This window comes from Dermacentor albipictus, chromosome 5 (genome assembly GCF_038994185.2).
Source record: "Dermacentor albipictus isolate Rhodes 1998 colony chromosome 5, USDA_Dalb.pri_finalv2, whole genome shotgun sequence".
Classification (NCBI taxonomy): domain Eukaryota; kingdom Metazoa; phylum Arthropoda; class Arachnida; order Ixodida; family Ixodidae; genus Dermacentor; species Dermacentor albipictus.
The window spans coordinates 169,599,424-169,615,050 of NC_091825.1; the positions used below are offsets into that span (position 1 = coordinate 169,599,424).

Sequence of the window (15,627 nt, forward strand, 5' to 3'; positions counted from 1 at the left end):
GATCAACCTCAGCAGCGTCTTCGTTTGGCCGCTACTTCTGCTGTAATCTCCATGTCCGTCAATTGAAGCATCGAAGGCGTCTGAGTGAGCCCAGCGAGCCCGCGCTTTCGCACGTCTTTGTGGATGCAAACCATCAGTTCTCGCAAGGCGTGGCGGGCGCAGAGTGTGGCACAGAGGAGGAGTCAGTGTGGCAAATGCAGTGCGTCGTTGATGTTGTCGAACTTGGTCGAACTTAGTCGAACTAGCCATGCCACCACGTTTGTATGCCACTACGTTTAAATGCGTTCAAATGGCGGCCGCAGCACGATCGATGTGTGCAGCTATAGTGCGCAGCAGTTGGGAAGGCCCATCGCACCACCACTATCATCGAGGGTGTTGCGAGAAAGCTCACAGCTTGTCAACAGAGCACATGTGGTCTGGGTTGGAAGAGTTCGATATACTCATTTTACGTCCGACTCCGTTGAAAATGAAAAATTGAAAATGCATGTAATTTTCCAGGTGATATAGAAAGTCTTCGATATACACAATAATTCAATATAGCCATGTCCGATATGTCGAGGTTTGACTGTGCTCGTGTCATGCCATGCACAATAAGGAGCTTTCGAATAGGGGTTGCAAAGGTTTTGTGGCAGCAAAAAATATATATATATATATATATATATATATATATATATATATATATAGCGTCAGCGCCACTGTACATGCGCGAGATGCAAATATGGTTTTGCGTTTGCATCGGTAAGGCCATTTAACAGACAAAACATTCCGGAGAGGTTGCGCTGAAGTGAACAGTTGCAATCCGACGACCAGTGCCCACAGTGATGGCGGCAAGTGACCATTGTTTCTTTTTTTCACCTGCTAGCCATAAAACATCCCAAACTCTGTGAGGCAAAAATTCACTCGGCCAGAGAAAACCAAACGCGCAGCGAAGTGCGCCACGTAGTGGCCAGAACAGCATGAGAAAAACGGATGCACTCTGGCTGGCTCTGGCTGCCCCCGAGTAGGGTAGCAAGAACAAAAAACTTGAAGAGGCTTAATGTGTCCTCGCGAATAAAACTCAAAGTAGAAAAAAATAAATACAAATCTAGTTACCTTTGCTGCCTTTAGTGCCTTGACATAGATGCCTTGGCATAGGTAAAAAAAAAATTTTTTTTTTTCTGTGACATGACGATACAAATAAACCACCACAATGCTTCGTCTCATCGAACCTCGCTACTTGCTTTGTGAACTTGTCTGATACTGTGTTGATTTGGTTTGTTTCGTTGTATGTTCCCATGTATGCCTTCAGAAAAGTCATGCACCTTTGGCGTCAAATGCTTATAACAACATTAAACCCACAAAGCTCCCGAATTTGAAATCTAGAGCACAACTTTAGAAATGTCAATGCACTTTTCACATAAAAATTTTATGGGAACTTTATACCGATAAACTTTCAGAATTGATATCCATGTGCACTGAAGATTTCGCGGCCTCCGCAGGATGCCGCAGCGTGCCCGTTCGACATCAAAACACCCCTGAAACTTTCTGCTTTGATGGAGTTCCTTGCGTTATGTGACTCCCGGTGCATGGGCGTTACTGCGAAATCCAGCCCAATTTGGCAAAGTTCACCATGAAATGTCTTGTCAAGTGTAAAAAAGACATTGTAGTTCAGTTCACCACTGTTAATAGCCATAATTCATCCTTCAGCATCCCATAGGAGCATGCTTGGCCCTTTGCTTTTTCTGATATTTATTAATGATTTGCCTAACTCCATTTCATCCCAAATCAGACTTTTCGCTGACAATTGCGTAATTCACCGCAAAATTCATTCTAACAATGATCACTTAGCCCTACAATATGACCTCGATCCAGTAACAGCATGGTTAAAAGGGTAAACAAAAACCCGGGGCACTTCGCCGACCAAATAAAGATTTAAAAGAAAAGAAAAAGTTTCGGCTCCCACACGGGAGCCTTGTTCACAGGTAAAATAAACAAAGGTGCTCGAGCAGCTCGCTTAAATATTCTTGAACACGTGAGTAACAGCATGGTGCTCTGCCTGGCTCAACTGCAACTTAACCTTTCAAAAACAAAATTTACCGTATTTATACGATTGTAAGTCGACTCCCCCATATCCCCTGACAGGAAAAATGAAGAAGAGCATACCCGAGGGCGCATTTGATAACCCAAATTTATTAGTAACTGACATGGTCACTGGACTACTCGTCCTAACTAATGCTGCCATCGTCATTGCTGCTACAGTCCCACAGTGCGTCGTCGTCCAGTGAAATTCCACATTTGGCAAATAGCAGCCCACGCCGACTGCACCCAACCACACGCAGCCGTCAGGGAGGCTCTTTTGACAGGTCCGGTTGACGTAAGTTCGCAGTCTTCTGCTGCTAGCCACTCGTTGTACTCAGGGTGGAGCAGGTCCTTAAAAGGCGAAGACCCGGGCTTGTTTCATGACCATGTCACACTTCACTGGCAGGGACCAATCACACATTTTAGTGACGTACGCCGCAAGCTTAGCCTACAGCTCTGTAAAGCATCCAGACTTCGGCACGTGGGAAATTCCTCACTTGCCGCTACAAGTGAAAGTTTCACTTCGCTGCAGTTGACTCTCGCACCACCTGTTCAGAAACATCAAACTTACTGCCCACTGCGCAGTGATTTGTTTCTTCAGCGTAAAGGATGGCAGCCCTCTTGAACGCTGCTGTGAATGAGTGCCGAAGGATTAGTGGGCCTGGAGCACTCACGGTGACTGAAGAAGCATGGAAGTAGCACGTAGCCGGCAGTCAAGTCGAACACGTCAAACCAATGCCTTTGGTCAAACCAAACTTTCGAGAAAAACCCATGGAAAAACCCGTGAGCAGTGTCTGCTCTTCCATGAACTACCGATACTCCCTGCAAGCGCCGCCGTTCTGTGGGTGCCGCCGCGAAGGGAACAGCGGCGCTTCCATCAACTATCGACACCCCTTCCCCCCATGAGTGTTTTGTGCCCTGTAAAACTCAAAAATGTTGAAAAACCCTTCCGAAAAGTGAACAAACGCGCTTAGATGGCGAAAAGGTATGGGTAGGGCCATAGAGCAAGCATAAAATTGTAACTTTGTTGTAGCTCCCGTTGGTCTCGCTTTTTTGGTGGTGCCATGTTTTGGTTTCGATTGTAAGTCGACCCCCCCCCCCCCTTCACACACACTTCAGATTTTCAAATTTAGAAAAATGGGTTGACTTACAGTCGTGTAGATACGGTATGTCTTTTACTAACCGTCAGTCTCAAACCAAAACCGCGTATACCTTAAATAATGCTACAGTCAAATTGGTAACTACATATAAGTACCTGGGTCTTCACGTTCATTCAGACCTAACATGGAACCACCATATTAACCTAAGCATTATCGGTCATTAGGTCTCCTAAAACATAACTTTGAAGCATGCTCCTTCTCACATCTGATTATGGGCCTTCTTTACACTAATTAGACTGAAAATTAAATATGCTTCGGCTATTTGGGACCCTCATCAAGCATATTTAATTAATAACATTGAATCGTTGCAGAACCGCACAGATCTGCTAGAACTATGTCACGGCCAAAAAAGCTGCACATTTATCGCTTTTTCATAAGCTGTATCATCGTTCAACACTTCATAATGAGTTTTTCGTTTGCCCTCTTCCATCTTTGACCTGCGCGACCATCTGTTTAAAGTTCAGCACTTGTCATGTCGTACATTTAACTATGAACATTCTTTCATACCACGCACCATAGCTAACTGGAATGCTCTGCCTTCATGTGTTGCTCGTGCCACTGATCCTGATAAGTTTTGCAATCTGTTGTCTGCCGTAACTACTGCTTAACAGGATGTGTATGTACACATGTCATTATTGTTCCTCCATAGTGAGGTCAATGCATTCTCGTCAGAACTCAAATGCATTCAGAGTGGGCATAGCATGACAATGTTTTCATTCAGTATTCATCTGGTGCCCAACTTGTGGAGCATTATTAGGTGGCTTGTAGGGTGTTCATTGTTACAGAGGAACAGCACAGAAATTCGACAGGTATAAAGAGAAGCACGAAATTGTGCAGATCCCATGCACTGTGGGAATCGAAGCTGTACAAAGCAGTTTGCAGATACCTGGCTATCCATCATTGTTTGGAGTTCCACAAATCATTACCAGGTGAACGAACGGGTTTGTATGAATTAAGTAGCTGTGTGTACGGCCTTCTAGCGTACATGCATGTGACAACAGTAGCATGACTACCATGTAGAAGACAACCGTATGGCAGCAAAGGCACACCTACGCCGGCTGTTCGACATGAGCTTATAACATGACAATTGTTGAGTTCTACATGGGTAGAATGCCTGGGGTGCATTTGGCAGGCATTCTTAGATCATGAACAGCTGTGTCTTACCAGTACTCACCTACGGGGCAGAAACCTGGAGGCTTACGAAAAGGGTTCTACTTAAATTGAGGATGATGCAACAAGCTATGGAAAGAAGAATGATGGGTGTAACGTTAAGAGAATAAGAAGAGAGCAGATTGGGTGAGGGAACAAACGCAAGTTAATGGCATCTTAGCTGAAATCAAGAAAAAGAAATGGGCATGGGCAGGGCATGTAATCAGGAGGGAAGATAACCGATGGTCATTAAGGGTTACAGACTGTATTGCAAGAGAAGGGAAGCATAGCAGGCGGCGGCAGAAAGTTAGGTGGGTCGATGAGATTAAGAAGTTTGCAGGGACAACATGGCCACAATTACCACATGATCGGGGTAGTTGTAGAAGTATGGGGGAGGCCTTTGCCTTGTAGTGGGCGTAGCCAGGCTGAAGATGATGATGATGGCATGGGAGGTAGACAAGCATAGGCAAGAGAAACAGATCGTGGTGTCATTAGCAACTATGTGTTATACAACCTTACATACCTATGGCTGTGTCATGTGGTGTATGTTAAAACGATGATGGTATTTGAACTCCAGCAAAGAAATGCTAAAACAGAAACTTGGGCGATCATGAACTTGCCTAAACTGCTACAAGGAAAATGGGCGAGTCCTAGAGATAGTGCAGTCTAACACAGCGCCTCAATATGCAAGCTGTCACAAAAAAAAAAAACGAAGGCAAGAAAGCAGTCCATGCACTGAGTGTTGCAAAGAGCTGGCTTCCTTTGGAATGGGAGGAGTATGCGTGCGATTGTGGCCTAATGGATAGAGCACCGGGCTGCTGTGCTCTACGGCAGAAGTACGATTCCACCACCAGTCGCACTTTTTTTATTATTATTAAAGGAAGGCCAGACTGGAACCTACCTACCACAAAGTGCCAGGAATGAGGCAAAGAGTGCATCGCGTTTAAAAAAAAAAAAGGCAGACGTGGCACTACTTTCAACAAAATGTTTATTTTGCCGACAATCATGTTTTTATACTGATCACTGCAGGTAAACAAGAAAGCCGTGCTTAGATAATGCTTATCGTGTTTTTCAATATAAACATTTTGTTGAAAGTACAGGGCTGTGTTTGTCTTTTTTTGTGCCTCTATTTGTCAGATTTTTGCTGTGTTCCCGTGTGACGCAACTTGTGCATTGAAATCCTTAGCTTGTGTGACTGTGTAGTGTAGGTGTGAGACCTTCTCGGGGGGTATTTGCTGTCAACTCGCAGGCATGACTTCTGTCCTTGAGCTGATGCAGCAGGGCTACCCATCCAGGGCACCTTTTTCCGACCTCTACAACATGTACAAGCAGTACCTGCCTCCTGAGCTTGCTCGACTTGACCCCCGGCTTTTTTGCAAGGTATGCACTGGCACATCTCCAGAGCAACATTATTTAGATTAGGGTTGGCGATCTGAGCAAAAAAACATTTCAGGTGATATCTCGCAAATGAGAAGACATTTGACCCCTCCTTAAACAAAAATGCTGCCACTTTTTTGCCGTATTAGAGTGTTAGTTTTTATAGATGCCTCAGTACTTTGTCACATGTAAACCAGTTCAAGCGGTGTAAATCTGCAGACATAATTACAAATAAGCATAATTTGCCACTTCGTGGGCTGCCTTTTGTGACATCAGTGGTGGGAACAGCAGCCTTAATTACAATGTTTTGGAACAGTGTATTAAACTGCAGTAAATCATAAATGTGTCACATGACTCTCCTTGTAATCTGCGGATCCCACGTGCCATGGGAACAGGTTTAAGCAAAGCTTTAATTGGTGTTGTGAAGAACAGTGTTGCTGCTTAATGACCATTTGCAAGTAGAGACATTTCACTGGGAACCACCTTGTTCACCATAAACTCAGCGCTCGACCATGCACATGCCACACATGACTACGATAGAATGACCGCAATGGCGTGAAGATGAATATATGATGAACAGGCAACCATGACTATGAAATGACAACACTAGAATCTGCGACAAAATGACAATGAAACGACAGTGACAGCATGATGACTGCATAATGAGAATATGGTGCCAATGCTGTATTGATGCTGATGGTACGTCGACACTGGTGTGACAACGCGAATGACAGAGCTGGAATGACGACGGCGTGATGATAGTGGGATGATGCTAAAATGATTACAGTTGCATGACAATGGCGTGATGGCAATGGAATGACAAATGTGGAATGATGAGGCGTGAGAGCATTCTGATTATGACAGTGTGTGGGGATGCGCGACCCTCGCGCCTGTGACGGCCACAGCAATAGTCGCAGCAGTTACAGCAACAGAGTGAAAATGGTGGAAAGATGACGATGAGATGACAACAAAGGAATGACCACACTGGCATGAAGGCGATGAAATTGTGGGAGGCGGCACAAAGAGGTAACCGCTGTAGCCATGATTTATTCGGGCCGGCCAGCCATGGTGCAGCGGGATCTCGGAAGCGACCTACGCCACGACCACTCAAGTCGAGCGTGCTAGCATGTTCTATTTCTCGCGCTACGCTCCTTTTTCTTCTTCACCGGGTTTGGAGGCAATAGTGGGGCCGCTACAGGGCCCCCTCCTATTGCAAAGTGCGATTGAAATAAGATCCAGTGGTCCAGGTAAAGGAGTCCAGCTAAAGTGTGCAGATGGTGTCATTGTTAGTAGTGTTGGGTTTACACAATCTGGGAGAGATGTATCGGGCAGCACCGGCAGCGTAGATTGTGAGCGAGGCGCAGCCACAGTGATGCTGTAGTGCGAAATCGCGACCTTCCGCAGGTTTTCATAGATGCCTGGGCCTCTAGAAGTTGCAGCTCCAAAAGTAGACCATTTGGCAGCTCTGCACATGCATGGAGATAGCGCGTGCGGATCACTTGTGTGGATGTAGAAGTGATCCTTGAGCAGAAGAAACCAGATGGCAGAGCTGCTCCTGCAAAACTTTGATAGGCTGTACATATGCGGAAGGTGTGAGCACAGAACATCAGGAGGCTCGCCTGCTGCTGCTTGTGGTGAAATCTCAAATGCCAATAGCATCAGGGTTGCGGTGGTCAGTGAAGGCACCGCAAAGGTTCTGCTTGTGGCATCGCCGTGCCTGCGAGAGCAAAATTTGCGCTTGGTGGAGCCGGTGGCAGAGCCTCTGAATCGGTGATGAGTGAGGTGCCCCTGAAGGGAAAGTGAATAGCTTGCAAGAATATCCAAGGAAGGAGAGCAACGGGCCATAGGGTAGCAGAAAGCGCTTGCGTTGGGCCCAGTGAATTCCTTGGAAAGAGTCTTTGCGCAGCATCCTTTGAGCTGAGGAGGAGGCTCACGAACCGAGTAGAGGTCTGATGCTGGGGCTGGCGCATGCTGACGATCAGCACGGGTGGACACAAGTGATGTGGGACGTCAAGACGTGGAAAAGGAAGTGGCTGTCCACCTGGACAAACCAGACGTCCGGCATGTCGATGTAGAATTCCCGGACACCCTACAACTCCGGGTCGTCTGCCAGACTGCGTGAGGCCATTTCACTCGCCTTGGTCGCTTTGGTAGGGTCGGTGCACTGACGCTGCCATGGCTGGGCTCGGCCGTCTGCGTCTTTGTGGTAGGCGACGTGAAGAGGTAGCCGCCATGGCCACAGTTTATTTAGGCCAGCCAGTCATGGTGCAGCGGGATCTCGGGAACAGCTGACACCGCGGCCACTCACTTCAAGCGCACTAGTGTGTTCTATTTCTCACGCTACTCGCACATGAGCCCACTTCTTCTACGCCGCCTTTGGAGGCAATAGTCACACCGCTACAAAATGACATGTTGGTTTTAAAGCTCGTGTCCGCACTTACATGCACTATCCGCTGCTGCAGGCTGCCTCGATTCCTGCTGTATTTGGTGTTTGTTCGCACTATGTCCAGTACTAGCCAACTGTGCATGACTGTAGCCAGCAGGAAACACAGTGGTACTACAACAACAGCACGGAGACAACATTGCATTCAGTATTTCCCGCACATTCAGCATGACAGCAGCCACCAGCAGTGGGAAAGTTTGAGGAAGAGACAAAGCAAAGCTTCGCGTTAAAATTGATAAAAGATTATGCAAGCCAAATTAGAGAAAGAGCCATTTGTACTAGTAGAATAAACTTGGGAGCATCTTGCTACACACAGCACAAAAAAATGGAAATGCAAGGCAAGGTAAAGACAGAACAAGCACTGACTTCAAGCTGAATTGAAGGTTTTTATCACCCTGATGCCTTTGTCTGCACATGTGCATGTTAGGTCCCTCTTCTGTATTTTTTTTTTCATTATTTTCTATAGTAGATTTCAGTTTGAAATTCACACTCATGCTCTCTTTACCTTGCCTTGTGTCTTCGAGTTACCGATATGTGCATGTATGATCATAATGTATATTTGATTTAACAAATATATTTTCATGTTTGGTGCAACTTCGTTATGACGAGGTTCAACCGTACCAAGAACCTTTGCTTTTGGATCGAAAAATCGTCCACAACAAGCTGGGTTCACTGTTTATATAATTCAGCGACTAGATTTATGATAGTGGAAATTTGGGCTTATTGGTTCATGATCTTCCATTTGTATGGCACAGACGGAATGGCCACAAGAAAGGACAAGACCACAGACAAAGCACATTTTGGGCTGTCTTGTCCTTCTCTTTGTGTGTTGTTCCATCTGCACTATACAAACCATAGATCTATGAGCTCACTCAGTCATTTCCATGGGATCAAGTATAGGTAATCAAGGTATGGTCACATTCGATAGGAGCTGCAACACGATGTCCATAATTGATGGGTCCCCAATTTGGCACACTAGCACTGACATACGAAGATTTAGTATAGTAAATACCAGTAATTAGAACGGTGTATAGTTATTTTAAATTTTTCGTGTGTCAAGACAGTCATGCAGTCTAGGAGCCCGTTCGTACTGAACACATACTCATGCTTTCGGTCTTGTCTGTTCCTTCTCTTCTTTCCCACTAGGCCTTGTTCAAAGCCTTGGGTCTAAATGAGAAGGACTTCAAGTTTGGCCTGACGAAAGTGTTCTTCCGACCTGGGAAATTTGCCGAATTTGACCAAATTATGAAGTCTGACCCAGAGAACCTCGCCCAGCTCGTCCGCAAAGTGCAGAAATGGCTGCTTGCTTCACGGTGGAAGAAGGCCCAGTGGTGTGCGCTGGCTGTCATCAAACGTGAGCAGGCAATTTCAATTTCTAGCCCATACTTCTCACAAGCTCATATAACAATATGCAAGCAGGCATCATTCTACCACTGCCTGAAGAAATTGAACAAACCTTGGTAACAAGGAAACCATCCTAGTTTTCACATGGTCGAACCTTGTATTGGTACGTCAGTGTAGTGTCAGGATATCAAACTATTTTGACTTGTTTGTGCTGTGTTATGCAAAAAAAACTTCTCGGACCTGGCTTGGTTGAGTCCGATTCCTGTAGAATACACTGTATTAATTCTCATGCATCAATGAGCAATTACCTTGTACCGAGCAGATGCTGTCAAAATTAATGATGCCACAGGGTTATAGTCACTAGTCTGGGAACTTTAGGTTTTTGTTTTAACATTTCTGGCTTACCAAGCCTCTTTTCCTTCTGGTAAAACTGAGCTTTTATTCTTTTCTTTTTTCTTTTTTTTTTATCGTTTTGAAGATCCAGCTTTTAGCAAACTTTTGTAACCAGTTTGCTAGATATGTCAGTCTGCTTAGCTTCAAAAGATTTCAGAGGGACATGAGAGAAGGCTGCATTCTCCGATCAAATGCTTGTAACGCCAAGGTACGTTAGGCGTTGTGCCTGCCTCACACTTAAAAAACAAAGCCCTACACATTGTTTCCAACAAGTTTGAATAATTAAAAGAATAATAATAATAAACTTGTGTGTGCTGTATCAGTTCCAATTCTCAAATTTGTGATTTCTGCAATACAAGCTATTTCAGTGTGAGAACAAAAGAGGAAGCTTTAGCATTCAAGAGGCTTCCATTTATAAATACATGAGAACAGAGAAATTTTTTTGCTTGTCATCCACTGCCCCGATTTAGGTGAGAGAGGTGTGTTGCATTATTAGAAAAAAATTACCGTCAGGGAGGGCAAGCAACTGAACAGGAAATAACGCAAGACAACCAAAGGCATGAGTGAGCAGTGGCAGCGCCCCAACAGAAACCGCCTGTTCCAACTTACAGGATTGCTTTTGTGCCTCTCGACGTCTCTTAAGAATTTTAAGGCTGCCAACTATAGAAAGCAGATAGTTCATTTACACCAGCAAAACTTTTGCAAAAATGTTTTACAACATAGTAGTAACACTTCTTCCCTCGAATATGGGAGGTGGCGGGTTCGAACACCTTGCGGTGTATATTGTGAACCCACTACCGATGATACCGTGATTATGTGCAGCTGTACTTGGTGTCTCTGCATGGAGCGCGTATTTAGCCGCACAGCGAACTAGCCCAGGAGGTAGTTGAGATGATACTTCACTTCACTTCACTTTTATTTCCCTAAAGACCCCTCAATGGGGGTATTACTTAAGGGGTGGGGTTTACAAATGTGCATTTTAATTGGTGGCCACATGAGTTCAATGAAAAATATTAGTATTAAGCATATCAGCAAACGTCGTTGAACAGGTGATTTCGGTTATGTGACAGGGCAGGCCGTTCCAGTCGCTTGATGATCGGCAAAAGGATGCAGAGAAAGTTGTAGTTCGGCTGCGTGGATGGGTTACTTGCAAGGAATGCCCTGTACGCAAGGAATGGCGAGAGGGTGGGGCCAGCACATATGGTGCATGATGGAGCGAACTGTAATAGAACTTGTGAAAGAGGATTAACGAATCAATGCGACGCCGGGATGATAGCGTGTTTAAGGCGGACTGTGCTTTAAGTAGTGATACGCTAGTGTTATAAGAATACAAAGAATGAATGAATCTTGCCGCACAATTCTGAATTCTTTCAAGTGCATTGATAAGGTAAGTTTGATGTGGTGACCAGATGGGGGATGCATATTCAATTTTTGGACGTACGAGCGTCTTGAATGCTAGTAGTTTGACGTGTTGTGGTGCATGACGCAGATGGCGTTTTAGGAATCCCAGTGTTTGGTTAGCGGATGCAGTAATGCGCGTTACATGAGCAGACCAGTCGAAGTCGTATGAAAGGGTGACGCCGAGGTATTTAAATGTGTCCACTTTTTCTGAGGTAGTATTAGTAATATTATACGGTGAGTATAAGGGCTGATGGCGGCGAGTGAAGCACATTACTTTACATTTATTGGCATTAAGGGTCATTAACCAGTTGTTGCACCAGCCTTGCACTTTGTTAAGGTCATTTTGTAAAATACTGTGGTCAGAGTCATTAGTAATTGTGCGGTAGATGACACAATCGTCAGCGAACATACGGATTTAAGAGGAAACATTAAGGGGAAGGTCGGTAATATAAATAAGAGAAAGTAGGGGGCTTAGAACGCTACCTTGTGGGATGCCAGAAGTTACAACGGAGTGGTTCAGTTTTAAGTGTAACTCGACAATGAAAGGTAATATCACAAGCTGCACCTATTATGAGCTGAGAAAATACCTTTTAAAATTGAATACCTTTTACTAATAACACAATGCCTTTTACTGCGCTGAAAAGCTCAAATCGCCACAGGCACATCCGAAATGGCTCTGAAGGCCTGCCAGTATGCTTATTATGCATATCGTGTATGTGTTGCGCAAGAGTGGCCCCTTCCACTTTTGGTATGCTTCACCAAAAAACATTGCATATGTTTGACTGTGTAATGCTACTGTGTTGCGGCAAAGCTGACATTTTAGAAGTGGCATTATGCTACATCATTTAGATATGTTGTACTCTCTGCTCTTAGAAGCCATCTGTGTGGGTGACAGGCGAGCGTAGTGGTTGTCATTGCTGACAGCAGTGAATTCTTTCAGTGAAGAGCATGACATTGAAGCAGCTAGGCCTAGTGTTGCCACAGTGGTGGCTATGGCTGCCAGTAGATTGGCACGTGAGAACACTGGTTCAAGGCCGTGAGATAAACAAAATGACAGCAGTGGTAGCTTCCATTAATGCTATTCCAGACCTGCGATCATGACAAGAAGTTTAGAAATTTGGATGACAAAGGGTCCAAAATTTCAAACGGTCCTAAGCATCGGCTCTGTGGAGCACATGGCGGTGCTGTGAAGGCATCCAAATTATCCGGCATGTCCGAAAATGGGGTGTCCAAGAAATCTGGCGTTAACCGTATTTGAATGGGAAAATCAGTCAGGTCTGAGGTAAAGCTTCGTATTAAAGTCGGCAAAGGACATTCAGTGAGTATATGAGCAGATACAAAAATCTTCTCATAGTGGACGCTCATACCCCTTTGCACCTAAATTTATTCCTGTGGTGGTGCAAAACTAATGCTGGAGGTTGTAACCTCGTATGCACATGAATGCATTTTAAAATTTCTTTTCCAGGCAATGTGCGCGCGTGTGCGCATGCACCGGCAATAAGAGGTTAATTTCACATCCTTATTTAGCATCGGTTACACTCTTGGAGGAAGGAAAGTGTAGGAGACGCCCTGGCCAGCACGGACGTGTTGGAGAAAGTATGGCGGAAGTGACGTGCTGTTTTTCGCATAGGAGCACTGAGACTGGTGCCCCAAACATCAGCGTTGCCATATATCAGTCATGCTCCTGAAGCTCTCGCTGCTGCTCTAGGCCTCCGGAAAGTGATAAGTTTTTCCGGTCCATGTCTTTCTCACAGCAGATTCTCTTCGCGAGACAACCTGACTTTGGAGCGTGGTGTGTAAGCTTGAAAGTTGTGTTTTGGGTCTGTGAGTGTGAGTGTCAGTAAGCAACAGACACACTCAACTAATCATGGCACGGGTCTTCGTCGTGTTCTTCGACGTGCCATAGAAAAGCACAGGAGCCCACTTGCTTCACTAAAACTGTTACAGAAGTCTTGGAGGCTTTGTTGTAGCGCGCCTCGGCGGCCCACACTTCCGGCGGCTCGTAGCTATGCAATTTCAAAGGTCACGCTTATCTGCTCCAGTAAGCTGATTGGAGGCGCTAAGAGAGATGGCACACCAACATGGCTGCATTTCTGGCTTCAGAAACATGACGTCAGGGCCTCTCCTATTTTAGTTATTTCCTTCATGGTTTAACTTTCTACTTTAATAATTAGCAAAATAACCTTTGTTAATCATTTGATTGCACGTATTGAAAAAAAATGTTTATTCTATTTCATTGCTAAGAACCGAAGAGGATAGTCGGGAGTCATCATTGAAATAACATGTGCATTGCCCATGAGCAGTACAGACTACTACGTGTATTGAGGTTCTAAATACTTGGTGTTCTATGGACAAGAGGTTATGAAAAGTTATATGCTATGTTATACTGAGAATTTCGATATATTTAATTTCGTTATATCGAGGTTTAACTGTAACATATGGGCATTTCACAGGCCTGAAGGAATTCTTAAAGCAATCAAGACCTTTGTTTTCATATTCCAGTGAAGAATAAGATCATCTTTCGACGTGAGAACCTTCTGGTGATTCAGAAGACGGTGAAGATGCATTTGGTTAAACGAAAGTACCGGCCAAGGCAAGTTTACTCATCTGTGTTCTCTCGTTTCTACCATTTAATGTTTTGTTGTTCTATACATGCTTTTTCTAAAGCTCTGAAAAAGATCCTTTTATAGTAATGGCCACTTATATGTATAGATATTACAGCGCACTTGTTCTTTTATGCATAATTAGTAAGCAGACCACTCAAGCAAAGCCAACGTTGCCAATCAAAACCTCACTTGTACGACAGGTTATCAAAAAGTTCAAAGTTCTTATCATTGCCAAAAAATAAATACATGAAAAAATTTATTTTTACTTTGTAACTAAGACTTCTCTTCGTAGACACCATTCATATTCACACATTTCTCTCACCATTTTTGTTAATCCTCTGCAGTCCATTGTTGTAATTCTCAGATTGTGTGGAATATCACTGTTCGACCTCTTTAGTTAATCTGTCTGTATCATGCAATTGCCGGCTTTGCATTGGATTTTTTTCCTTTCCTGACATGGGAAGTCACTCGGTGGGTGATAAGGAGATAAAGGCAATATTTTGCAACCTCATTGTTTTGCTTCCACAGCAACTGCTTACACAGCCACGGTGGCCGCATTGCAATGGAGGCGAAATGCACAAACGCCCATGTCTCGTGCATTGGAGGCACGTTGAAGATCCCCAGGTGGTCAAAATTAATCCAGAGTCCCCCAATGCGGCATGCCTTATAATCAAATCGTGGTTTTGGCACATAAAACCCCAGAATTCATTCATTCAGCTTGCAGTGAGCATGCGGGTGCATTGTCATTGAGGAACCGGACAGCTTTGAAGAGCTTACCGCAGTGTTATTGCTTCAGAGCATGTAGTACATAATTTGTTCAGTAATAAGCGGTAATTGATGTTGAGAGTAAAAGTTTTATTAAAGGGGCTCTGAAACACATTTTGAATACCACACTTGTGGGACAAAGAAACGACAACACAGTAATTCAAACAATCAAAAGGGAATTTATTGCGCCTTCTAAGCACCAGTGCCTGCCAGCTGAATTACTACCAATAGAACATGCCGACCAGCGCTAAGCAAATATGTTCGCCCCATGCAGGACACAGACGAACAGTCATGCGAACAGTGACATGTACGAATAATCGGTCCATCCCGGTGCCCCGTTGCAGAGCCTTTCTCGGTACGGTCCCACGAAGCATGCTGACCGGCGTTGTGGGGACGATCGACCCTCTCACGTCCCCTGATATTGTTTTCCCTGCATGGCTCTAGCCTTTCCTGCAATCCGCCTTGTTTGCATACCTAAGCACCAGTGGCGGTCAGTGTGCTTGCAGACTAGTATGAAAAACTGCGCGAGTGTTGCGCTGCCAACGCCACCTAACGGCGGGGTCGGCGATCAGCATGGACCTTTCACGTGCTCACCCACTGTTCACGGGACCGTCCTATGAAAGGCTTAGGAGCAAGACACCAGAATGGAGAAACACGATTGTTCGAACGCACCACTGTACATGTGACCGTACACACAAATGATTAGGCGTTGGTGCCCAGCATAGGGGCAAACATATTCGCTCGCTATCCAGTTACGGTGAGCTGGACTTCCTCGATTTGTCATGTGCCTATTGGCATGTTCTACGGGTAATAATTCGGCTAACAGACATTAGTCTATGAAAGGTGCAATAAAAGCCCTTGTGATTGTTTGCACTACTCTGTTGTCATTCTATTGTCCTAAAAACACGTGTGAGACCCCGCAGCGTGACAG

At 44.8% G+C, this 15,627-nt stretch overlaps 1 protein-coding gene across 4 annotated transcripts in view; it reads left to right on the plus strand.

Annotated features, from left to right (window-relative positions):
• The window catches only part of jar (Myosin heavy chain 95F jaguar), a 207,026-nt gene that overhangs the window by 120,270 nt on the left and 71,129 nt on the right, over window positions 1-15,627 (plus strand). For all 4 annotated transcript variants that reach the window (XM_070539306.1, XM_070539307.1, XM_070539305.1 and 1 more), the window contains 3 exons: window positions 5,617-5,747; window positions 9,334-9,541; window positions 13,828-13,918. In XM_070539306.1, the coding sequence (XP_070395407.1) occupies window positions 5,617-5,747; window positions 9,334-9,541; window positions 13,828-13,918 (430 nt within the window). The remainder of the gene's footprint in view (window positions 1-5,616; window positions 5,748-9,333; window positions 9,542-13,827; window positions 13,919-15,627) is intronic.